Source organism: Ceratotherium simum, chromosome 26 (genome assembly GCF_057802395.1).
Source record: "Ceratotherium simum simum isolate JZ-2026a chromosome 26, ASM5780239v1, whole genome shotgun sequence".
In the NCBI taxonomy this organism is placed as follows: domain Eukaryota; kingdom Metazoa; phylum Chordata; class Mammalia; order Perissodactyla; family Rhinocerotidae; genus Ceratotherium; species Ceratotherium simum.
Genome location: NC_141925.1, coordinates 42,282,511 through 42,310,248, shown reverse-complemented (window position 1 = coordinate 42,310,248; position 27,738 = coordinate 42,282,511). Strand labels below are relative to the sequence as shown.

General features: G+C 41.0%; 1 protein-coding gene across 1 annotated transcript; it reads right to left on the bottom strand.

The window, feature by feature from the left end:
* Nucleotides 1-36: 36 nt before the first annotated feature.
* On the bottom strand, nucleotides 37-27,635 carry YWHAG (tyrosine 3-monooxygenase/tryptophan 5-monooxygenase activation protein gamma). Its single transcript, XM_004442134.3, has 2 exons — nucleotides 27,378-27,635; nucleotides 37-3,444 (listed from the first exon to the last, which is right to left on the bottom strand). Exons 1-2 carry the CDS (start codon nucleotides 27,462-27,464, stop codon nucleotides 2,788-2,790), a joined length of 744 nt encoding a protein of 247 aa, XP_004442191.1. The 5' UTR covers nucleotides 27,465-27,635; the 3' UTR covers nucleotides 37-2,787.
* Between the last annotated feature and the right edge of the window lie 103 nt (nucleotides 27,636-27,738).

The following is a 27,738-nucleotide window of genomic DNA, read 5'->3' as shown; positions in this document are numbered from 1 at the left end:
ATTAAACTCATTAAATAAAACTAAGTAGCACTGATATCAGATCTGTAAGTTTATTTGCTCAATGTACGACAGCTACATAATGACTCACATTCATGATATTCCATCACTGAGGAAAACTGCTAAGAATGGTCCGTGTGTGAAATAATTCCTTAGAGCAACACGGAGTTGGAAAAATAATCACTGATCAGACCTTAAAAATAGTTCACTGCATAACATGACAAAAAGCACAAAGGCTCATTCAGAGAACATATTCATTGTTCTCCTACACTGTAATAATTATAATTTCACCATGACAAACACCAGACATTAAGATTAAGCTAACACTGGTGTTTCTTTTGCTCCCCCTCCCCCCCTTAAAAAACAAAATATATAACTGCATGTCACTATAGCAACATCCAAAACAGATCAATTTGTTACAATCACTATTTGGTAGAGCAAACTTTACCCCCAAAAGGAAAAATTAAATTAAAAAAACTTAAAAAAATTTGAAGACTTAATTTTTTGTCATAGGAATACATAACACCTACAGTATAAGTTAATAAATTTCAAGCTACTGTATAGAAATACAACACTAGCATGCACAATATTGTATCAATAGAGTAATGGAGGAGTAATCATTTCACTGGAGACAGTATCATAGGCAAGTGCATTTCTTTAAAAATAAAGAAAAGAAAAGAAACCATTCAAGCTGCTTAAATATCAAGTTTCCCACTCCCTCTTCATTTTTAGCCCTCAGGTATGATTTTTATCTTGCATTATTCTAAAGAGCAGCCAGAGCCAAAGCTAAAATTTAAAAGAAAAATAGGTTTTGTAATTCCAGTAAATCATTTCCAAATGCTACAAGGAAGGACACAACACTGCTCACTGGACATGAAGAGAAGTTAAGGAAACCCCCACCTACCCCCCCAAAATCTATTCCCATCCATGGCACAGACTTTAGGTCCCTGTAATGGCACAAAGGCTGTTAAGCTTTCTTCTACTGGTTCTTCTGGTAGGTTCGGGTAATTGCGACTTTTGCTTTAGCATATGGGGGCAACCTTCTAAGGAAAGTCATGCTGGGTAAACTGTGCGATGTTACAGAGTATCATCATCTTTCTTCTATCTTCACTGTCACCTGGATCCTGTTAAATGCATTCATTTCATAATTGTAAGCTCAATTTTAGAATCAGCAAAAGCAACTGTCAGTTTTTCCTCAATTATTACTCAAACGTCTCCTTGCCTAAATAAAACAAACAAAACAAGTCCGGTGTCATTACCTATCTCGGAGTTCAGTTACTGATCTTATAAGAAAGGCTGAGCACACATGCAACAGGCCATGTTTTCAGACAGATTCATCCAAAATGAGAATGAAGGACCTAAGGCTAACTGAAAACAAATTTGTGGAAACAGCAATGTAGTTCCCTTCAATTCCAAACTGTGCACTGATCGCACAAGAGAGAAATGAATCTCCAACTTCTATGCTTTCATTAAAAAATGTATGTCTAGAAAAAGTTTTGGTCTGATAGGAGTTAAGTGTTTATTATCTGATGATTTTAGTTTATCTTCCTACAACAATTACTTGGGGAAGGAGTGTCTTCAGGGAGGAAAAACTGACACACTTACAAGGCTCCCGAAATTGGACAGAATGTTTATGAATAGAGCTCTTCCTTCTGGATTGTCTACCAGTAAGCTTCTAGCACCTGAATTTTCACACACTGCACCACAAACTTTCTCAAAACCATCTCCCAGCTTCTACAACCCAACAGCTTCTCAACCCCACTGAGAGCCATCAGCATAAGGTACAGTGGGGAAGACCCAAGTGAAGAGTGAGATGGCAGCATAATCCCTGAGGAAGGAGCTGTGGCAGCTTAAAAATCAGGATTTCTCTGAAAATATCAACACAATAAATGACATACAGACCTGAATTTTCTCTATTTTTGTGGTGTTTAACGTTTCTATTAAAGTGATTAATAATTTTTGTGGTAGATTTAAGTTAAGAGGAAAGAAGGACAAAAATCCCACAGCCACCTGCCAAGCACCTATTAACCAAAACCTAAAGTAGCTCTGATTCTCCTCAGGCAAGCCTTTCGGCCTAGGAGACAGAAAACAGCAAAACCAACCCGGATAAGGCTGATTATGGATATAAAGCCAAAATAACTAGCAAAGAAAAATGCACAATCGATGGCTTGATGTTACATATGGCTGTAATGTAGAAATACTGTAAACTGCAATTTAGTGTTAATACTGTCAACTAATCAGAGACTTCAGAAAACTGGCAATGCCTAAACCATAAGGATAAATATACCTTATGTTCTAAGTCTGTCAGTTTGGGATTTAAACTATTCCATGTCTGGTAGAGTACACCCTAAAAAAAAATGCACAGCTAAAACAGATGATACAAAGTACTCAAAACTTAAGACAAGAGCATACGTACATAAAAATCCTTACTGGAACCACAGAACTTATTGAATGAGGGCCATTCCATTTAAGTTTTCTGTTCATCTTAAAACCCTATTACCCAGCAATAAGTTAAATTACAGACAGACAGCTCCACTCGCATTAATCTACAGAACAGTCCATATGCCAGTGTGAGGCTGCTATTCCAATACCAGCACAGCTAGCCTGACTTTCCACTAGTGGTATTTTGGCAAAAATGTCAAAGAGGCGATCAAAGACAGGACAGGTCGTGGGTTTCTCCCTAGGAAGGTCATCCCTCCTTTTCCCTCCCCCACCCGACCCCCAACTCATGGGAAAAAATAAAGACTGCAGTAGTAGCATCAGCGTGCGCTGCCAGTCCACCTGGGGGCCTTAATTGTTGCCTTCTCCACCATCGTCGTCTTGCTGATCGCTTGTCCAGAGCGTTAGGTTGTCGCGGAGGAGCTGCATGATGAGAGTGGAGTCCTTGTAGGAGTCCTCATTGAGAGTGTCGAGCTCAGCGATGGCATCATCAAAAGCGGTCTTGGCCAAGTGGCACGCTTGCTCCGGGGCATTCTGGATCTCATAGTAGAAAACGGAGTAGTTAAGAGCCAGGCCTAATCTAATGGGGTGAGTAGGCTGCATGTGCTCCTTGCTGATCTCATGGGCTTCGCTATAGGCCTTCTCAGATGACTCCACGACAGTCGCCCTTTTCTCTCCAGTGGCTACTTCAGCCAGGTAGCGGTAATAGTCCCCTTTCATCTTCAGGTAAAACACTTTGCTCTCGTACTGGGTCTCACTGCAATTCTTGATCAGGTAGTTATCCAGCAGGCTCAGCACATCTTGACACACCGCTTCCAACTCCTTCTCTATTTTTTCACGGTAGGCACGGACCATCTCTATCTTCTTCTCATTGCCATCTGCAGATGTCTTCTGCTCAATGCTACTAATGACCCTCCAGGAAGAACGGCGCGCCCCAACCACATTCTTGTAGGCCACAGAGAGAAGGTTTCTTTCTTCATTGGACAGCGGCTCATTCAGCTCTGTAACCTATTAGGAGAAAGAATAAACAGTGGTTATGGTACAGATGATGTCAGTTGGGTTAATCATATGTTTATGCCACTAAAACACAAACAGATCTATCAGCTGATTAAAGTGATTAACAGACAGAGAAGTTAGGCTATGTGGGTGTATGGAAGAGGGATGGAGGTGGAACAAGCAAGAAAGAAGGAAAAAATTGCAGCTGGATCAATTGGTGCCTGAACCCCTGCTTCCTCCCTAGAGAAGGACACAGGCTTATCACATAGCTGTTCCATGAAAGAACTCAAATCTAGCTCTTAGATGACAAATCAAATTTTGATGTAAACTGCAAAAGGTCCACAATTCTCTCATGTAACATTACATACATACCAATCCTGGGGATTTTAAGTCTAGATGGCTTATATACCTCAACAGTTTTTTAGGAAAACTGAAGGACAGCTTCCTTCCAATCTTGCCCTGTCTACTAAACTTCAGCCCCCTCCCTTATGGGTGAGAATATTTTGAGTCAACTTCAAGTTGACTTTTCAGAAACAAGGAGGCTTTTCTGCTCTTGTGTTTAATCATATGAATTATAAACCTCAGAAAGAAAGTCAAAATTGGGGGCATGGGATTGAGTCTGACCACTGAGATATTTTAGCAACTTGGGGAACACATATTCCTTGTAGTGTTTGACTGAATACAATTAGTAGTAAAAAGAATGGAGGGCCGGCCCTGTGGCTTGGTGGTTAAGTGCGCGCACTGCAATGCTGGTGGCCCGGGTTCGGATCCCGGGTGCGCATCGAGGCACCACTTCTCCGTCCATCCTGAGGCCGAGTCCCACATACAGCAACTAGAAGGATGTGCAGCTATGACATACAACTATCTACTGGGGCTTTGGGGGGAAAAAATAAAATAAATAAAATCTTTAAAAAAAAAAGCAAACCAAGTGCTTGTGGAATAATATTAAAAAAAAAAAGAATGGAGATGAGCAAGTACTTCTGAGCTGAGGTGGCCAACAGAGATTAACGCTTCTTTCAATATGGGCATTTCTAAAGGTTTCTATCTTCATCATCCCAAAGACTAATCACTTTGAGGAAACTGAAGCAACATCACACCAACATTCTACATTTTTATGACTACCAAACAACTGCTTATAATAAAGAAATTTAATCAAGTCATAACACTACATTTAATTTATATTACCTGATTTCTGTGATATCAGAGCCATATACCATTAAGTGTCTGATAACCACATGAAATAGAAAATTTTACATGAAGGCTAGGGCTCTTACTTTTTATTCCTATTCTGAGGTCACATTTTTATTTGCCTGGTTAACTATCATATTTACACTGGTGTATACTAAATCAACGGCTCAGTTACAACATCGGGAATCCCAGATCATTCACTATTTCCTAAGTCTTACAGAAGATTAGAGACTTCCCTCCCCTCATCCCTTCATGTACCCTACCCATGCTCCAGTCACAACATGTTAATTGCATACTTCTGTTAACTTCATACTTCTGCTCTTTGTTCTTCTGTCCCTGCCTAGAATATTTTCCACAGTGTTCCTGCCTGGAAAATACTTTTACAATTGTCAAGAACCAAGTTAATATTCACGTCCTCTATGAAATCTTCCCCATCTCGCCTCCTTCCACTGCCAGTTAAACTAGCTAAAGTCCCTGTGTAGATGAACCATAGCATCTACATAACATTATATTACTTATAGATGTGAGGGTGGGGGATATAATCCAAAAAGATATATCAAACTCTTCTGGGGGGGAGATACCAACAGACTCTTCTCTGTGTGTGAATCATTTCCATTCAGTATGTACTCCACTTTTATAAATTTGGGGGAGAGGAGGGTTACGCTTAGTGCAACTGGTTGTGTAATTCAAATAGCATCTCTCAGAAATAATTAAATCACAATGTAAACCAAATCACACTTGTTTATTGCAAGAAATTCATTCTTCGAATGAATTGATCATGCTTTGCTTACTAATTTTCACAATATCCAGCAAATGATATACAAATATTTCCTAAACTAGTAATTTCCTAAATCAGTAGTTATGTTAACCTTTGACTACGCATTACTGATTCTCCACTATAATGCTAGAGAACAACAGTACCTCTACCAGACACAGGCTAGTGCAACAGACTGCAGAGTGGGAGAACAGGGGTTTGGCACTCACTACTGGACTCCAGAGCAGAGGGAAACCAAGACAGAGGAGGTGCTTTCTGCTCCATGACCTCCTACCCCATTCCCCTGTGAAACCTGCTTCTCCTCATGATAAGGAGGCTTATCACCTCATATCCAATTCTTCATATATTCTAGGCTTTGAGACACTATTCTCAGCCCTCAGCCCACTGTCACTCCTGTTGATTTCTGATATATACTCAAATAATCCAGAAGACTGGGGTTTTCCCAGTCCCACCATTTACTAAGTGACCTTGGGGGCAAACCATTTCATTTCTCTGGGACTCAATTTTCTTATTCATAAAATAGAGATCTCTGCCTCTTTCATAACATTATTATAAGGGTCTCTCAGATGAACGATAAAGTGCTCCTGACAAGATCAAGTGCTATAGAGATGTGAGCAATTACTTCTGAGAATATCTTGAATAATTTTCCTTCACTTTAATTCTCACCATAGGAGGCCTCTAAATTTCTTACATAATCTCCTAGCTTATATTCCTAATTCAAGTATCTCTTCTCCATTTCATCCTGTTCTCTATTCTAAGCTGACACTTCCTTAGCTACCTTACCTTACATCACTTCCTTTCCATAAACTTTAGTATCATATAGCCTGACAAAACTCCCCAGACTGGCTTTCAAACAAACTGAGGCCTCTGTAGGCCTCAGGCACACATACCACAGGCCTCAAGCCTGTATTCACTGACTGTGCAGACACTGAAGACTCACCACAGCCTCTAGTGCAACCTGACAACCGTCTCCAGTGCAAGGAGAAGCCAGAGTGCCTAAGGCCACTGAGACTGAGTTCTGGCCTTTCCCTAAATCATGGTGGCCTTGTTTCAAGAGCCAGCAACTATTTAAAGCTCCAATTACCTCACCAGTATGCTCTAGGGTGAGGGTCCCTCCTGCTGCAAATGAAGTTTGGCTGCACAGCCCAAAGGTAGCAAGTTGTGCTTACGTAAGTTTGCCTAGTTGCCTCAAACTGGAACATGGAGATTAGAAATGCCAATATCGCCTTTAGATACAGTAACTCCACCACATTTGGAACATATCCAGATGTTCTCTGCCACTGAAAAACTAAGCTAGAGGGAAAAACCTTTAACTCTAAAAAGTCTGCTCAAAGGTTTCTTTAAGTTCCTTAAATCAGAATTTTAAAAAATCCTTAAGATCAAAATAACCTGTGTGAGAACTAATCTTCTTTTTTTGCTGAGGAAGATTGTCCCTGAGCTAACATCTATGCCAATCTTCCTCTCTTTTGTATGTGGGACGCCTCCACAGCACGGCTTGATGAATGGTGCGTAGGTGCACACCTGGGATCCGAACCCAAGAACCCCAGGCTGCTGAAGCAGAGCAGGCAAACTTAACCACTACGCCACTGGGCCAGCCCCTAATCTGTGATTTTTTACATTAAAATAAAATAGAGATCCTAACCATACTAGTTTTAAAGGTCAAAAGATAATTTTTTAAAAGGACAAAAAAATTATCCCTATAGTGTCCAAAAAAGATTTAACCAAGATAGAATGACTATTCAATTTGAGAAGATATGAGATATGTATCATTTGGGAAGGGAGGTATCATTTTCAAAACAGTCACTGAATTGTTTCTAAGAATGCAACACTTGTAAATACAATCCCCAAAATTCACTGTCATGGCTGTTGGAAAATGCAGAAAGTGTGTATTCTCCAGTATTGTGTGCTCTGCTTAAAAACAAAATTAATCAACTCCTGTGATACTAGTTCAAGTTCAAATTTCTTTTAGTGAGTTAAAGATAGAGAGCTATTAGCAAAACGGTTGGAAAAATCTGTTATTCCCACCAACAGTTTAAAAAATAAAACTCCCCAAAGCCCAGCAGCTAAGGAATCAGATATCAACTGGTGTCAATGGTTCTCCCCTAAGAGTTGATGAGGAGAAAAATCCTTTCCACCTAAGATTAGCAACCTTGAGATTCCCGGAAAGCTATTTACATGACTTTCTGACCCTAAGTCTTACAGCACCAACTCATTCACAATTTCCTCAACTTACCTATCAAGAACCTTAAATTGTAATGAATGCAACTTCAAATGTTGAATCTTCTTAAATAAGATAAAACTTGAATTAAGTCTACTTTATTTAAAATGTATTTCTATCTTGCAGAATCTTGTCTAGAAGTTACAAAATAACAGTTATGGTGGTGAACAAAGGACTCACTGATTTAAGAAAGCTGAAAATCTCCACGAAGAATTTAAGTTCACATCCAAAAAATAAGACAGGAGGGACGAACAGGCAGAAAAAAGGATTTTTAGGGCAGTGAAACTATTCTGCACGATATTCAAATGGTGGATATATGTCATTATACACTTGTCAAAACCCACAGAATGTACAACACCAAGAGTGAACCCTAATGTACAAGTATGGCCTTTGAGTGATGATGATGTGCCAATCTAAGTCCATCGATTGCCATAACAAACGTACCACTCTGGGATGTTGATAGTGGGGGAGGCTGTGTGTGGGTGGGGGCAAGGGGTATATGGAAACTGCTTTCTGTTCAATTTTGCTGTGAACCTAAAACTGCTCTAAAAAATAGTCTATTAAAAAAAACAAACTAGCAGCCATTAGGTATAACATTTGGCCCCATCATGCATTGTTTGGAATACTATCACCTGAAAGGGTCAAGAGGCCATGAAAAAAGTAAATGCAGTGATTGCTATATACGAACACCCTACACCAAAAATATAAGAAATAAGATGACAAGCTGCAAGACAGGCATCAGTGTCCATGCAATGGACAGTGTCTATATACTGTGCAGGCAGTGAATAAACCACTGCAAATATATGTGACACTGTTCTGCTTGAATATAATTAATTGTGTATTCCAGAGATGACCTGTCCACTAAATAACTAAAAATTTTTAAAATAATATGAAACTAGGCCTTGCATATCTGAGAAAAAATGCTTTAAACTTGAATTATAGTCCGTGCAGAAAAGAGTTAACACAACAAGCTTGAGACTGCTGTCTTTAGAGGGGTCTGTTTGCAAAGCTGACCCTTGGCTGGCATCTGAGAACTTGGATTGTGGAAGGGTTCCCACCATTCCCAGATAAGAATGGCTTACTGTCCCCTAAACTGTGCAAACAATGCGGTTTTTGCTAAACACCTGTTTTCCTTCTAAGGCATCTTGAATTTTGATATGTGCTAAACAGAAAGTGACTATATGACCAGCCCCCAATAAAACCCTTGGGCACTGAGTGTCTAATGAGCCTCTCTGATAGACATCATTTCACACCTGCATCCTGTGTGACTCCCCTGGGAGAGGATCCTCGAAAGCTTACGCCTGGTTTACTCTGACCTTTGCCCCAAGCACCTTTTCCCTTGGTTGATTTGGCTTTCTTTCACTGTAATAAATCATAGCCATGAGTACGATTCATCCTGAGTCCTAGCAAATCACAGAATCTAAGAGTAGTCTTGGGGACCCCCAACACATATTCATTCTAGACAAGTGGATTATAACATGTCCCGTAAGGTCTGACAAGGAAAATACAAAGGTCACTCCTTATCAGATAATCCATCAAGCGTTCATTGAGCATCTAGCACGTGTCACACTGTACCAAACTGTGCAAAAGATAAAAAATTTAGTGTGATATCCTCAAGGTGCTAGTTCATGAGGAGGAAACACTAACTTACTCACATTATCAGTCACAGAGGTATTCTTAAAGTAGCAAAACTGCCTGGAAAGCTTGGAGGAGACTTTAAGGAGAAAGTAACAACGTTAGCTGGGTTTTTAAAAACCAGCAGCAATCACCCTGGACAAAAATTGTGCAGAGGGGAAACATTCCAGGAAGAGGAACATCCTAGAAGAGTCATGAAACTTCCATGGCATATTCAGGGCCAAACTCAAAGTCTCAGAGTCAAGAAGAGAGCTGGCTGAGAACCTGGGTTTCTCTGATAGCCACCAAGTCCTACATTCTTTTCACAACTACTCTACAAGGTGGACATTATACTTAATTTACAGGCATGATGTAGAGAAATGAAATGACTTTTTCTCAAGAAATCAAACCACTAACACACAGTAGAGCAGGGACACAAACTCGGGCCCTCTGGCTTCAAATTCTGTGCTCTTTCTTCCATGCTGAGTCTCGGATGATGCACACATTGCAACACATCACAGAGAAATGGCTCATTTCTCTAATACATAAAGACCTCCTAAAAAGCATTTCAGATCAACCAGTAACAGAATAATGAGCAAAAGGAATGCACAGCTGAAAAGAAAGGAAAATATAGGTAGAGTAGCCAACTTCATTCATTATAAATGTTAATTTTTCTCCAGATCAGCAAAACAAAATCTGATGACTCACTGTGCAAGTGCTGCTGTGGGTAAACAGGGTACTCGCACACACTGTTGCAAACTATAAATTGGTACAACCTTTATGGAGAGCAATTTGGAAACGACCATCAAAATTACAAATACTCGGGGCCGGCCCGGTGGCGCAAGCGGTTAAGTGCGCGCGCTCCGCTGCGGCGGCCCGGGGTTCGCTGGTTCGGATCCCGGGCGCGCACCGACGCACTGCTGGCAAGCCATGCTGTGGCGGCGTCCCATATAAAGTGGAGGAAGATGGGCACAGATGTTAGCCCAGGGCCGTCTTCCTCAGCAAAAAAAGAGGAGGATTGGCGGATGTTAGCACAGGGCTGATCTCCTCACAAAAAAAAAAAAAAAAAAAAAAATTACAAATACTCAAAAACCTTTTGACTCTGCAATTCCATTTCTAGAAATTGATTCACTGCATTATTTGTAACAGCTCAAGTCTGGAACCTCCTAAACGGTCTTCAATGGGAGACTAGTTAGATTATGATACAGCCATACAGTGGAATCCTATACTGCCATTAAAAAAGTATATATTCTCTGTGTCTTTCTAGAGGGGTCTGAAAACAGAATGACTGGGAGGCAGTCAAGGTGGAGAAGGTTGAATTTGTACCTGTTACCAGTAGTACCTATTCAAACAAATCCTCTCCATAATTTACCATTAATCCTATCTACAAGTAAAGTTTAAAGCCAATTTTGAAAAGCAAGTTTTCAAAAAAAGCCCAAAGCCAGTAGTTTTACATAAACAAGTTTACTGATGTAAATAACTAACTCAAACCCACACCTGGTGCTTTGTGCTCACCACCCACCTCCACCGAGAATGCCTTTTTTCCCCTTATTTTAGTTGTATAAAAATCTTTCATTTTATCTTTATACATATCAGGGCTGCTATACAGAATATATACTACAGATTTCGGCCCTGCTTCATTGAACTAATTACTAATTCTAATACTTTTCCAGTTTATTCCCTACATACATAATCTTAGTTTCCAAATATCACTTACCCTCTCCCACAGTTATACTTCTTATACTTGTGTCACATTTTACTGCATGGACAAGGACAATGTTAATAATGCTTGTAATGAGCATCTTTGTTTTGTTTTGAATTTAATGGAATACTTTCAGTGTTTCATTCTTAAATACTGATTCTTAGTTTAAAAGATATTTCTCTATCATGTTAAGAAAGTATCCATCTATTCCAGGGCCAGCCCCAGTGGCCTAGTGGTTAAGTTAGGCACGCTCCACTTCGGCAGCCTGGGTTCGGTTCCTGGGCATGGACCTACACTACTTGTCTGTCAGTGGCCATGCTGTGGAGGCAGCTCACATACAAAAAGAGGAAGATTGGCAGCAGATGTTAGCTCAGGGCAAATGGTTCCTCAGCAAAAAAAAGAAAGTATCCATCTATTCCATATTTTTCTAAATAATTTCCATATTTTTCTAAATAACTTTTATAATAGCAGAAATGGGTTCTCTGCCAAAATTGCAATTCCCCTTTTGGCCCTCCAGATAACCCTTTATGATTTAGTATTGTTATTCCCATTTTAAAGTTAAGAAAATTAAGGCTCAGAGCCAAAGAATGGAACCCAAATCTAACGGCTCAAAATCCCATATGCTTTCCACAATATGACCAGTTCTTAACCAAAGAGGGGAAGCTTTTTATAAAATACTCTCCTGAGCAGCCCCACCCCTTCAAGATTCAGTGTTGCATAGGATCCATATATATCTATTTCTCCAGGTTAAGAACCACATACAGCACAATGTTCCTCAAAATGCTGAGTTACCACGTGACTTAGAAATTCCACTCCTAGGGCCGGCCCTGTGGCTTAGCGGTTGGGTGCGCTCGCTGGGCTACTGGCGGCCCGGGTTCGGCTCCCGGGCGCACACTGACGCACCACTTCTCCGGCCATGCTGAGGCCGCGTCCCACATCCAGCAACTAGAAGGATGTGCAACTGTGACATAGAACTATCTACTGGGGCTTTGGGGAGAAAAAAAAAAAAGGAGGAGTATTGGCAATAGATGTTAGCTCAGAGCTGGTCTTCCTCAGCAAAAAGAGGAGGATCAGCATGGATGTTAGCTCAGGGCTGATCTTCCTCACAAAAAAAAAAAAAAGAAAGAGGGCTGGCCCCATGGCTTGGCCGTTAAGTGTGCGCGCTCCGCTGCTGGCAGCCCGGGTTCGGATCCCGGGCGCGCACCGACGCACCGCTTCTCCGGCCATGCTGGGGCCGCGTCCCACGTGCAGCAACTGGAAGGATGTGCAGCTATGACATACAACTATCTGCTGGGGCTTTGGGGGAAAAATAAATAAATAAAATTATAAAAAAAAAAAAAGAAAGAAAGAAAAGAAATTCCACTCCTAGGTATACACAAGAGAAATGAAAACATAATGTCTACACAACTTGTACATGAATGTTCATGGCAGCATTAGTCAAAACAGCCAAAAAGCGCAAATAATCCAAATGTCACCTGATGAATAGAGAAACTAAATGTAGTATTATCCATACAACAGATTATTCAGGCATAAAAAGAAATGAAGTATTGATACATGCCACAACATGGATGACATTAAAAACATTATGCTAAATGAAAGAAGCCCGTCACAAAAGACCAGGCACTGTATGATTCCCGTTATATGAAATGTCTCAAATAGGCAAATCTATAGAAACAGAATATATATTAGAGGTTGCTTAGGGCTGGTGGTTTTTAGGGGTGAGGGGATGGGCAGTGACTGCTAATGGGTACAGGGTTTCTTTTCAGGGAATAACAGTGTTCTAGGATTTAGAAAATGGTGATGGTTACACAACTCCAAACATACTAAAAACCACTGAACTATACACTTTAAATGGGTGAATTGCATGGCATGTGAATTATATCTCAATAAAGCTATAAAAATAATATTGCTGCACTATACCAGTCTATACAGCACTTTCATACATATCAGCAATTAAATATTAGCTCATTTGTTCTGAGTTCAGAATTTCAAATACTTCCTGATTCCTAATATGTGGGCTTAACACAAAGAAAACTCACTGTAATAAAGCACAGACCTCTAGCTCTTATATTTAATCCTCCTCTTGTGACTTAAACTATTTAGTCTGATGTAGGTTAATATTTCTCAACATCCTCTCCAAAAATGAGAAAAAGAGCATTGTTTATGTTTATTGCTTCTAGTTAAGCAAAGTTGAAAAGGGGTAAAAAATTTACATTCCCTACCATGGGTATTTCTCACTATGAAGCATTGAATCCTGCCACCATGGAGAGAGAGACAAGGAGAGAAACACAGTTAACTTCCCAAAATAGGCAATACACACACACACCAAACCAGTGCTCCTTTCCCTCCTGCAGACCCTGATGAGCAAAGGTCACCCACTCTCTATTTGCATACCTTCTGCGAGAACCCAGCCTAAATCCCCTTCAGAAATTAACTTCAGGAGTACTAAACTTCATGTTAAAGCTAAATTTATCTCCCTACAACTGCCATTAGCTCGCCTTAAGAATTTTATCTCTTGAGGCCAGAATCAATTCTTCAAACAGGTAAAGATAGTCCTCATATCCCTGGGTCTTTCTACTTACTGTTTTTATGATCTGGATACAACTCCCCTTACCACCCTGATTCTTTTTCCCAAAATATGCTCCTTTGTCAGTACCTTTGAGCCTGCTATTTAGAGTACAAGACTCCAAATGTCGGCTGGGCTACTTTCTGAATTCAGCAAACAAATGAGCTAATATTTATAATTGCAAGTTTTATCAAAGATCTGATTTTTGGGGCAAAGAAATTAAACAAGCTGGTGTGTGTGAAAGTGCTGTAGAAGCTATGGTTTAGGGCAGCAGTTGTTTAAAAACAGCTCTACTGAGATATTATCATGCTGTTGAACATCCTACAATGCACAGGACAGCCCCCCACAAGAGCAAATAATAATCTGGCCCAAATGTCCATAGTGCCAAGACAGAAAAACCCTGCTCCAAGTCATCAATACCCAGACCCAGGTCAATGACACTCACTCTTCCTCATACTGCACACTTCTCTGCTCTCATGTTTTCTAACCACCTAAAACGCACCTCCAAAACCCATAAAGAGAAATTCCCTATATATCCTTCAAGGTCTAATTCAAATACCACACTTATTTCCCGAAGCGTTCTGAAAAATTCTCAGACAGAACTAATTGCTACTTATTCTGTGTGTTAGGAACTTTTACCTTGCCCCTTTTATTTATTTTATTATTTATTTTTTTGGTGAGGAAGATTGGCCCTGGGCTAACATCCGGGCCCATCTTCCTCTACTTTATATGTGGGACTCCTGCCACAGCATGGCTTGATGAGCGCTGCACAGGTCCACGCCCGGGATCCCAACCTGTGAACCCTGGGCCACCGAAGCAGAGCACGCGAACTTAACCACTAGGCCACCGTGCTGGCCTCACCTTCCATCTTTCATACTGCTTATTTCTGATGCCTTCTACTGTAACCACATACCTTTCTTTTTCCCAAAAAGGCTAAAGGCCTTAAGGGCAGGTACCACATTTCACCCACCAATGAATCAACATGGTACCTTAACAGTCACTTCTGGATGTTTAAGACACAGGAATCTAAATATGATGCATCAAGCCCAGACTGTGTGCAAAAATGGCCCTAATAATTCCTCCCAACCCTGTATATATCTCCTTCCTTTTCAATATGGTTTTGCAGCTCCTCTCATCAAGAAATGGAACACACTTGGCCAATCACGAGAATTGTGAGAAATAAGAAATGTTTGTTTTGAGTAGTTTGATACAAAAACTTAATATACTTGTTTTAACACTGTATTTTGTAGCATTAAATTTCGCTTAAATTAACTTCTGAAAATCAAATTATACTCAATTCCTATTGAGATCTCAATTAAAGCCCTGTATCTCTTTTTCCCCACAAGTGCTACTGTTAAGCGCCATCTGCACCAAATGTAACAGACAGTTGAATCTGGGGGCCAACGTACAGGACTTTAAGCAAAAATAAGGCTACTTCATTAGCCTAAAAAATTAGTTAAACTGAAATTAGTTAAGCAGGTTCTTGGGGCCGGCCCGGTGGCGTAGTGGTTGAGTTCACGTGCTCTGCTTTGGCGGCCCAGACCCCTGGCACGGACCTACACACTGCTTGTCAAGCCATGCTGTGGTAGTGTCCTACGTACAAAGTGGGGGAAGACTGGCACAGATGTTAGCTCAGGGCCAATCTTCCTCTCACACACACACATACACAAAACAGGTTCTTATACAAACCCATATTGACTCCTTTCATAACAATCTCCTCTTTCAGGCCTTCTCTTTGCCTCCACAATTTCTCCTAGAATCAATGTGACGTTCACTTCCTTTGGGATTGTTTACCTGTGTCCAGACTGCTGGTTCCACTTCCATTACCCAAGGTGATTTCCCAAAACTAATCATAAACAATAGTTCAGTTATCTTGATTTTGACACTTTATCCCCAAACCACATCCTGACCTCATTCAGAATCGTTTACTTTTGGGCCAGCCCCGTGGCTCAGCAGTTAAGTGCGCGTGCTCCCCTACTGGCGGCCCGGGTTCAGATCCCGGGTGTGCACCGACGCACCGCTTCTCCAGCCATGCTGAGGCCGCATCCCACATACAGCAACTAGAAGGATGTGCAACTATGACATACAACTATCTACTGGGGCTTTGGGGGAAAAAAGGAGGAGGACTGGCAATAGATGTTAGCTCAGAGCTGGTCTTCCTCAGAAAAAAGAGAAGGATTAGCACGCATGTTAGCTCAGGGCTGATCTTCCTCACAAAAAAAAAAAAAAAGAATCATTTACTTTTAAAATCAAACTCCCAAAACCTCCAATTTTACCAGTTCTCACTCCCACTTACCGGACTTGCTCTTGAACCCCATCCCTTCTCTCTCAGCCCTGTCCCTTTAGGCTTTATTCTTTCCTTCCAAGGTTCATGAAGATTCATCAATTATTTTTCCACTACTATCAACTTTTCTACACCTTGACCTTCTGCTCCACCATCTCTAAAACACCCAAATGCTCAGTCAATCCAGCTACTCAGCCCTTCTACTCTTATACCCAAAATTTAGGCAAGGAAGAGAGACGGTAACAAAAAACTACAGATGACAGCCACTACAAATTAAGGTTTTTTTAATCTCAGCCGAGCCCTCAGCACTCACGCCTGGCAATCCTTGCTTACTACTGCCTCTTCACAAAGGAAAGTGACCACACGATGAGCCAATTTCAAGGCCTTTACTTAACAAACAACTGTACCTATATGCCAAACAAGATGTTTCTTTCCTCTCAACATATTCCCATCAGTCATTCCCTTTCCTGTATTTTCCCTTCTATTCTCCTGCTCTTTCCCATCAACATACAGTCCAACTAGAGGATTAATATCAATAAATGATGCCTTTTAATCTCATCTTTTATTTCCTTCAAAATCAAGTTTCTGAAAATAAGTCTATACTTGTTACCATTTCTTCACTTTTCATTCACTCCTCATCCCATTACCAGTGTAACCACCCTAAAAAGCTGTGAATGTCTTCCTATTGCACTTATCCAGTGTCCTCTTACGTCACCTTGAATCTTAATTCATAAAGGAGTCTAACACTGCTGACTACACTCCTTCTTGACACTTTTTGTCAGCATTCTCTGCTGGTTTTCTCATATATCACCATCTCCTCTCAGTGTTTTCTTCCTCAGTTACTACTTAAGTGCTATTCCCAGGGCTTCACATTTTGACTTAAACTCTCCATTTTCCCTAGGGGACCTTACTAGGCCTGGTTCTAACTATCTTGAATATATAGAAGACTCCCCCAGAATGTCAGTTCTAGGAGGGAAGGGGATATTACATTCTCCAGATCTTAGACCAGACCCTGGTCATTAGTGGGTCCTAAGTAAATATTTGTTTACTTAATGAATTAATAAGTTAACACTGACGGCTTACACTGTGCAGGCACTGTTCTAAGTGCTTTTCAAGTGTTAACTGGTAACCATGACATCTCTATTTACCTCCACTTAAATGTTTCCTCAAACTCAGCATGGTCACAACTGAATTCATCTCTTCCATCATTTTTCCTTCCTCCTCTTTCTTGTTCTATCTCCAGCCATCAAATTCTCTCAAATCTGCCCTCACTGTCCTTGTCCAGGTACTCATCCCTTCAGACTAGACCCCTACAATACTCTACTAATCAGTCTCCCTTCCTCTGCTAAGCTGCCCTATTCAATTTCCACACTGCTGCCAATGATCTCTCCAGACCAAAAATCAGACTATGATCCTCTTCTCCCTGAAATCCTTCAATGACTCTCCACAGGTTAAGAACCCAAACTCCCAAGGCCCTTCATGAACTGGCCCCCATTTCTGCCTTTAGACTCATTTCCTAATAGTCCCTCAAATGTACACTGCTGTATTCCCTGCGTGCAGCCAATGGTGAATAAATGAATCATGCAACAGATTCTACTCTTTGCACATTCTGAAGCTCAACATGCTATTCCCTCTACCTAGACATTCCTTCCTCCAACCGTTCCCCCTCCCCTCAAGCCTCCCAAGACACTGCTCTGGCATCACTTCCTCTAGGAAATCTCCCCTAATGCCCAGTGTGACATCAATGTCCTCCTCTGATTCCACAGCACTGAGCTTACTTCAATTTTTATGTGTGGAATGAATGTTGCCACAAATGTTGAATAACCCCCTTCACAACTCTATCTTCCCTTTGTGACTCTGGATCAGTATCATTCACTTCTTCTACCTGCCTAGAACTTAAGCAAAATATTCAAATTAGCATCTTTTTTCTTCCATTGATTTCACCCAAATCCCCTCAAAACATGTTTCCACACTCCAGTCTGCGAATTCCCTCAAGACCATATTATTATTATTATTTTTTTTTGAGGAAGACTGGCCCTGAGCTAACATCTGTTGCCAATCTCCCTTTTTCTTTTTTTCTCCCCAAAGCCCCAGTACATAGTTGTATGTCACAGTTGTTGGTCCTTCTAGTTCTTCTATGTAGGACGCTGCCTCAGCATGGCTTGATGAGGGGTGAGTAGGTCCGCACCCAGGATCCAAACCAGCGAACCCCGGGCCGCCAAAGTGGAATGCACGAACTTAACCACTATGCCACCGGGCCAGCCCCAAGACCATATTATTTTTGATGAACAAAAAGGTCACAGCTTCCCCTCATGTCTTTCAAGTGTGGTATACTCTCCCATTCAGTTCTCAGTGGCATCCCTTCACCTCCTGGCAATACCCATAGGATTTCAATGGCAAAAGTACAGTACTTACCTCCTCATGTTAAAAATCTGAAGTTCTCCTTCGTTAAAATATACCACAATCATGGGGGTCAAATGTTTTATAAAAGAAACCAGATTACACTCGTATTGAGTAATATATCTAAAGGAAATTTGTTCTGTATTTAAACCTAGACTATATAACGATCCTCTCAAGGACAACTAAATGGAAAAACATTAAATATGCAATCGTCTGAACGATTTTCAGTGCTTCTGCAACAATGGGACATTTGCTGAAACTAACCAAAATAGATCAATTAACGAGACAACAGTTAAATGATCAACAGTATCCATATATAAACTTTACCTATGACTCCTTTTCAAAACTAAAAACCTTTTAAAAGAGCCTTAGATCTATGGGGAAAAAAAAACCTTTCAGCTCGAGCCTTAGGCAAAGGCAAATTAAACATTTCTACTTGTAAAATAGGAATATCACTTTATAAAACTGCTGTAGGGGCCGGCCCAGTGCACGTTCCGCTTCAGCAGCCCGGGGTTCGCTGGTTTGGATCCTGGGCACAGACCTACTCACCGCACATCAAGCCATGCTGAGGCAGCGTCCCACACAGAAGAGCTACAACTCTGCAACTATAACACACAACTATGCACTGGGGCTTTGGGGAAAAAAGGTAAAAAAAGAGGAAGACTGGCAACAGATGTTAGCGCAGGGCCAATCTCCCCTTCCCAACCTCCCCCCATCCGCAAAAATAACCTGCTGTGAAATTAAATGGGAAAAGTATATAAAGATGCTTCCCAAACGACAGAAAATGTCAAATTATATTGCAACATTTTATCTAAGACTGTGTAACTTAAAATCTGTCTTCCGAAAAAGATTTTAGTCAGTGCAGAAATCCACAGAACAGATGTAAAAAGAGTCATACCAGAAAGCACCCCAGGTTTTAATCGTGGTCCAGATGCTTAGTTTAAGTCATCAACATTTCAGAGTAATGCTATGCTGCAACTCAGTCAGTAATGGTACTGACTTGATTTTCACAACAGATATAAACGCTTGCTAAATAGTCTTTAATCATTATTTATTAAAAAATGTGTGTGTATATATATACCCAGTCAGATTATGCACAGAGAAAAACATGATCAAGTAGCATAAGTCGAAAATAAGAACTAGTTATAATTCATTGTTTTTGAGACTATGCTAGACATAGTTCTAAATATGTGAATAGAAATGTATCTTATGCGAGTTTTAAATAAAATTCAACCTGTTACTATAGCTGTTTGAAGACTACCATATTGTTTTCCCTTCCTCAATAAATGATCTAGTTCCAAAAATCTAAAGTCCTTTTCTGCAGGACCTTCAAATGGTAAAAAATAAACAAAACGGCAGCATACCCACTTAGATTACTGATATCATTAAACTAGTCAGCTCCATACTTCAGAGCATGGGTTCAAACCAAGGCTGTCTGGGCCCAGACAGCAAGTTTATATACGTCCTATCTATCTATACACATGTACATCCAGCAGTATACTGACTTTAAGGTAAAAATCATTTTTTAAAAATGTTTGGCAAGCAAAAAAGCAAAAAAAATCAAAATCTGTTTACTCACTTGTCCTTAACAAATCAAGTAGGTTTTAGTTCCTCTATCAGATTAGTGATAAAAGCCACAAGAACTGACAGAAGAATCTACCTTCATTGTCCTTTCAAAAAAAAAAAAAAGGCAGTAAAAAGGAAGCAAGAACAGTCCTGCACTAACAGAACTATTCTCTTAGCCTACACACACAGTCTCCTCCTTCCTCTGCTCAGTCATGACCCACCCAGCCTGTCACCCTCCTCATGAGGAAAGGCTGATGGGAGGCAGCACGTGGACGTCAACTGAAGAGAAGCAATCCTCTTAAAATCAAACAAAAACTAAATTATGTGCCACCTGGATTAAATGCTTTAAGTAAGAAACTGTACTTCGAGGTTGCCAAATTTGAATGTAAAGAGATCTTGTTCATAACTTGAGCATTTGTGGCAAATAAAGGGTAACTTTAGGTCCATAAAAAGCCGTCTTCCAAGAAGGTAAATCCCAAAGGGGCTAAACGAGTAGGAAAGTATATACAAACAAGGTTGGCCAATATGCTGACAATGGTGAAGCTGGTTACATGGTGGTCTATTTTAACATTCACCTCTATTTTGTGTGTTTGAAAGTTTCCATAATAGTTTTTTGTTTTTTTTTTAAGGCAATCATTCCAACCCCAAGAAAACAGCAAATGGGAGACTTGCCGCAAAGAAGCTAGCAGTCAAGCTTTCCCTCATTTCAACCTCCCTTTATTTTTCTTCTTGGAGTAGAAAGGGCAATAAGGTATGATGAATTTTGAACCACGTGTATGTAATACCTATTCAAACAATTACATTTTTCCATTTTCAAAACTTTTAAGAGATAATACTCAGTACTAGTGATGGTTTCAAGATCCTTAAAAATTATTCTTAGTCATTCTTTCAGCAGCTCCACTTCTGGGTCTATATCCTAATTTATAAACTGTGTTTGAAGCTTTAGCCAAAGAAATTTATGGCACTATTATTTATAAATATAAATTTGGAAACAGCCTAAATGCTAAATAAAAATATAATTAAATTATGACACAGCCAGAGGATTATCCAGCCATTGAAAATACTAATGACAGAAGGAAATATCCCTGAAATAACGTCAAGTGAAAAAGGCGACGTTCAAAAGCAAGCCTAAACCCTGTAGAAAAAGACATAATGGAAATATCCCTACACAGGGAATGATTATGGTGATGATTCTTGCCATTTTTCCCCAATTTTTCTAGCATCCTAAAGGCCAGACATCTTTGTCATCAGTAGTCAGTACCAGCCTTCCAAAAACCAGACTCTATTAGAAAATTACAGCACCCCAAAATTCAAGATATTCTAGAATATTCCTTACCTATTCACTTGTCCCCACTAGCTTTCCTTGCCTATGAACGTCCTTTTCTGCTGTTCTTATCCTCCCATCCTGTTAACTCTCCCTGACCTTCTTGATTGGGACATTTTCAACCTAGCAGAAAAAAGCCTAGTGTCTGCACTTTAAAGTCTATTTCTATTACACAGATGTAATTAGAAACACCAGATGTAGGTTATATGTGAAGAGTGGAGCATGATTTGAAAATAACATCTATCCACCATAGTCTACCCATGCCAGGCAGGCCCTCACGTAAAGGATACTGGCAGGGAGTAGCAATCATTTGTATGGTTACTATCCATGCTGAATCTCCACTGTAAAGACATACTCATTCACCATTTCACGTTAGAGTGCTACAAGAGGAGGACTGCACTGAATTGAATGGTACTGAAATAAAACATGAAACAACCCCGTCAAAAAAAATGTAAGCTTATTTCTACATCCTTAAAAAACTGGCACCATGGGCAACTTTATTTCCTAGATCTAAGCTATTTAAATATGGTAGCTTAAGTGTAATATTAATAATTCCTTTCAGAAAGCTAAAGAAATTTAAATGATCTCTCCAAAATAAACCTGCATTTTTAAAAGGCTTCCTCTTCTTACCTCAGCCTCCTCTCACTTCTCTACAGCACTGCAGCTGCTCTCCACACTCAGCCTGTGGGGGAGGGTGGATAAGGGATTCCTCTGGAGCTACCGTCATTATCCGTTCAGCTGCCCACTGCTGTCACTGTCATTCCCAGCTCCGACACCCCTGTCCCAGTAACAGAATTATTAAGAGAAGAAAGCTGACACTACATCTGGGTCCTACTCACTAAGTTTGGCTTTAGAGCTATCCAAAAATAAGATATCCCTCCAAAGATGAAGACAATAAGACCAATGAGTTTATGTGGAAATTTATTTTTTAACATCATGTTAAAAATCTGGATATATAAGAGTACTCTCATTTCTATTTACCTATTCACAACCCAACTAATTCACAACCCAATGCTATCGGCACATTAACAGTATTCAACTTAGGTAAGGAAAAATCTCCCTCTGTGGGACACACCCTTACAAGTGAAATGCTGACGAAAATTTGGCTTAGACTTCACCAGTTCTTTAAAAAGGAACAAAAAGACTCATGCCAAGTCTTTAGGATTTACAATTTTTATTGTTTCTGCAAAACCATGGGACCAAAACAATTATTTAACCATTTATCTTAAAATTAAAGCTTTCTTTGGGGGAATTTTTGTTGATCACTTTTCATATAACAATTTTTCTACTATTCAAATTCATAAATTAGTAAAATCAAAATTTCAAAGATCTTGGCACAAGCGGTTAAGTGCGCTCAGGAGGACTGGCAGATGTTACATCAGGGCCGATCTTCGTCACACACACAAAAAAATTTCAAGGATCTCTACAAGTGCCAATTTATTTATTTTGTGAGGAAGACCAGCCCTGAGCTAACATCCAATGCCAATGCTCCTCTTTTTTGCTGAGGAAGACTGGCCCCGGGCTGACATTCGTACCCATCTTCCTCTACTTTATATGGGACGCCACCACAGCATGGCTCTACAAGCAGTGCGTCAGTGCGCGCCCGGGGTCTGAACCGGCGAACCCCGGGCCGCCACAGTGGAGCGCACGCACTTAACCGCTTGCGCCACCAGGCCGGCCCCTACAGGTGCCAATTTAAATTAAGATGATATGGTTTGGTACTGAACCAAAATGATAGCTGATACCTAAAATGGAATTTGGGGAAAACAACAGGAAAATGAATATGAGAGGAAAGGACACAAGGCAGCTGGTGTTGGTAGCCTTAATAACCTAAGACGACAACAAATATAGCCTCCCATAGTTATAGTTTCAAATAATTGGGCCAACCACTAAGAAACAGACAAGACAAAAGATAAGTGGTTTATATGTGATTTCTTCCCTTCAACTATTAAACATATAAAGTGATCTTTGCTTCTTTCCTTCCACATCCCATGGAATCGGGTAGGAACACAGAAATAATCAGATGCCCTGTCAGATAAAAGGATTAGGGTTGGTGATGGTGGAGGCGAGAAGCAGCTCCTGGCAGCCTCAGAAGCACTCTGGTAACCAAAACAATGTATTGAACATCTTATTTACGGGAATCCCATCAGTTTAGAATGCATGCTTGACAGGGCATTACTGCAGTGCTCACTAGGGCTGCCACCTCAGGGCAATCACTTCCAACCAAGTCAGCCATGGGGTGGAAAACGAGTCATAACAAACACCAGCAAAATTTCCATAATCTCCAAATAGTTAATAATTTGCTCTGATTTCAGGTAAATTGTTCTTATTTATTTGGGTATCATATGTTTTTTAAGCTCTGTACCTTTTTAAGTGGAAATATAAACTGAGCTAAGATAAGTCCCTTTTTTAAATTTATGCTGAAAAGGTTCAGATGTTAGAAAACAAAGACAAAGGGATAGCGATTACCAGTGGCTGTGAGCTGCAGCGGGCACTTCATTACTGACACATTCCTGAATCAGTAATCACGCTTTGAAATCTAGACAGCTATAGCGAGACCATATCACTTGAAAATGGTTAATTTATGTTATATGATTTTTACCTCAATAAAAACAACATCTCCACTCTTTTCAATAATTTCCAGTTTGATTTAATAAATAAGACTTCCCCCAAGTACTACAGGATGAAATCCTCCCCAGGTCTGCAGTTAATCCAAAGAACTATAATGAGGATGCACATTTAGCAAAATCTTTTATCTCAATGTAATGCAAAAGATACACGGAGATTTTTTAAATAATTAGAAAACGGACTTAATAGTCATTTCAGTTCTGCCAAAGGATAACAACATAAAAAGCAAACTGTTATCTGTATTCTTTCCACTCCAAAGAAGAGAACAATTGAAATCACATGACCCAGAACCCCACCTGGCAGAACCCCACCTCTGAAGAGTCTACAGAGGTGTCATTACTCCATTAGTGATAACGGCTATTGATCCAGCCTCCTGGAAGAGCTAGTAGGAAAAACAGAACATTTAAGAAAGTAAGAATTTTGAAGTATATCCATTCCACTACGAAGACTTTTTTACATAATTAAGAGAACCTTTTGCCACCAAAGCCTCCCATACACACCTGAGTTAAATTGCTTAACCCAGTAACTTCAACAAAATTAGTAGCCCAGAACTTACCCAACCCCTCTCAGGCAAGTACCAGTAGCCTAGTTAGAATAGTAATTTCAAGAGGCTATTAAAATTCAAAGGGCGGCCGGCCCAGTGGCTTAGCGGTTAAGTGCACGCGCTCCGCTACTGGCGGCCCGGGTTCGGCTCCTGGGCGCGCACTGGCGCACCGTTCATCCGGCCATGCTGAGGCCGCGTCCCAAATACAGCAACTAGAAGGATATACAACTATCTACTGGGGCTTTGGGGAAGGGAAAAAAAAGGAGGACTGGCAATAGATGTTAGCTCAGAGCTGGTCTTCCTCAGCAAAAAGAGGAGGATTAGCATGGATGTTAGCTCAGGGCTGATCTCCCTCACCAAAAAAAAAAAAATTCAAAGGGCAAGATAGTATTGTCTAGTAAGTAGGAGACCTCTCCGTGTTCACTCTCCTTAAACGCAAGACTACACAGTTATCTTTTAAGACTAAACTACTCCTTCCCTCCTTTTCAAAATACTGCATATTATTTTTATCCTGGCCATCCACATACAAGTATCACGCCGTACAGGTCCCAACAGTGTTATTACTAGGATAATTTCATTAAATGCAAATAAATTTAATCCCTTTATCAACAGGATGATTTCAGCTTCAGAAGAAAGCTTACTTCAGTGGTAGGACTATTTTCTTTGTATCTTCCTGTATTTTCAAAATTCTCCAGCAGAGGAAGAAACAAAGTTCTATAAATTGTTACCATTTTGGGGCACTTACTACATTTCTTCTTTAATTCTCACAACTTTTTCAAGTAGGTATTGACCCATTTTACAGATGAGGAAAACGAGGGCCAGAGGGGAGCCTAATTCCTCCAAGTCACAGTAAACAGGTTTGAAAAAGGTCTGCTTTATCTTATAAAATGTTCTTTCCTCCATACCCTGTCAAGCAGCAGAAGCAAAAATATAGCAAAAAAGAACTTTTCCAAATCTCAACCTAAGGTGTTTTGTAACAGATTCTCATTCCCTAACATTTCCTGAAAATGACCCAGCAGGAAGTCATTTTTAAAGGTTTTTATTAAAAGTTGCCAAGTTAATAATTTGCAATGAACCCAAGTATACAGCCTGCCCCTGCACTATCATTAAAATATTCTTGTTTAAAATTTCTATCTTTATTCCATCATTGCCCCATTTTAATCGTGAGATGAATGTTTAAAAATAGAAATGTATTTATAAACTTCGAGAAAACTAGAAATAGCAAGGCGAATAGGCATACCTAAATGTCACTGATTTGCATATCTAAGGGTAAATGAAATTCTTATTTTTTGGACCAATTCTTTTCTGGTGGAAGATGAAGTGCTCAATTCCACCTGGCTAATCTGTTAATCTCTGCATTACCTTGGACAAACTGCATTTGCAAACTCCCTACCAGCCCTTAGATGCACTGCAGCCTCTGTGTCATTGTGTGTGACATCACTGGGTTGCTATAGTTATAGGTGCGAGGTCACTCACTTTCCTGTGAAACTAGAAATATGTAAAAATTAGAAGAGTCTAAATAACACAAACTAAAGATATTTTCAATATTGATATCTATTAAAAGTCCAGCATATCATTTGAGCCTTAAAGACAGTGACTGTGGCAAAATATTAATACAGCAGTACTCCCAATTTCAGAATCAATTCTCTTCCTTAACAAGATAATCTTTTTTGTTAATGTAGCTGGCTTAAATATAAAGGCATCAGCACTGTCATCTTTTGGGAACTAGTCAACTTACTCAAGAATTAATCTGTAACACCTATACTGCTTCAATAAAAAGATTTAAACTGCTGCACCCACTTCACACTGGAAATACATTTTAAAACCTTTGTTACATAAGGCAGGAAGTTAAATATTAAGATAGTAGGAGACCTAAATCATTAATTTGCCATGTTTAACTGAATAATGCTCAAAACGTCCCCCCTCCTCTAATATCAAACTGGTTGACAGCCCATTAAATAAATGTGGTGTTACTGACAAAATGGTGCAATACAGGCAGGAATCTGCATCCCAGACAAAATGCGACACCTGGAGATCAGTATTCACTTTTCATCAGCAGGAGGATGTGCTAGGTGTTTTTTTCTTTAAAGCCTCAGATGTATCCAACAAAGCAAATCAAAAAAAAAAAAAAAGAAAAGACTTTTGCCCCTTTAAAATAACTCCTCCCAGCCTCCACCCAGTCTAGGCTCTCTGCAATATGACAAATGCAGAATCTTCTGGAATGACTTGATACTGCCTCCCACCACCGCTTTGTTTGCAATAATCAGATCAGAGAGAATATTTTTTCAACTTATAGGAATTTCAACAGATGTGTGCCTGTATTTAAAAAACAAACAGCATATGTCACAAATTGAACCAGTAAGCTAAATTCACCACCTTTATTTTAAAGACAAAACCTACCCTTTTCAATACAAAAACGGGGGGGAAAAAATGGAAATGACATGTTGAGAACAATCAATGAAAACGCTAGCGAGACAAACGTTCCCCCTTCCTAAAAGCAAGAGAACTTGCTTTGGGGAATGGAGAAAGAGGAGCCTTTTGTTAAGAAAAATGTGAGCAAGGAGGTTTCGATTTTGCACCGTTGAGCCCAGGTTTTCGGGAGAGCCTACATTTTTTTTCCGGGGGGCCTCTAAAGGATCTGTCAGAAGAGGCAGTGGGGAAGATGATTTGCGGGGAGGTGGAGGGAGTATCAGAAAACCCAGAGACGTGCTAAGTGAATCGGAAGGCGCCGCCCAGACACCAGGGAGAGAAAGAGGAACCGCATCCATGCGGTCCCCCGCCCCCACGCCCAGACTGGGAGGAGGGGAAGTGGGGCACAAAGGATGCGCACGGCCCCCGCTCAGGTCCCCGGCACACCCAGAGACGCGGCGGCCAGAGACCCCGCTCCTGAGACCAGCCCTGCCAGACCCCGCCCCAGACCGAGCCCGGGGAGGGCCGAGGAGGCAGCACCGCCAGCCCTGGGGGACATGCGGGGAGAGGCCCTATCGCTATCGGGACCCTCGCCAGCCCCGAGTGGGTAAGCAGGGGCGGCCCACCCTGCAATCGCGACAGGCGACTAGTCCTCGGGCCGTCCCCGCGAAGGCCCGCGTCTGCGAAGGGGCTGGGACGAAGTGGGGGGAGGGGAGAAGAGACTCACGTTCTTCATGGCCGCGGCCATGTCGTCGTAGCGCTCCGCCTGCTCGGCCAGCCGGGCTTTCTGCACCAGTTGCTCGCGGTCCACCATCTTCGCGGGCTGGGTCGAGCTGGGCGAGGAGACCGGGGCGGCTTGAAGGGCGGCTGCGGCGCGGCTGGAGCCCGTGTGCCGGAGGGACCGACCCACGAAGCGAGCGGCTGAGGCGACGGCGACTACGCGAAAGCGGCGGCTCGAGCTTCAACCGCGGGACCGGGCGCGAGGCGGCTGCGGCTGCTGTGCGTGCCGCGGGCGGACAACCCCTGCGGCCCCGCCCACGCCGCGTGACGCAGCCGGTCCCGCCCCCCGCCCGCGCACCCCGCCCAGG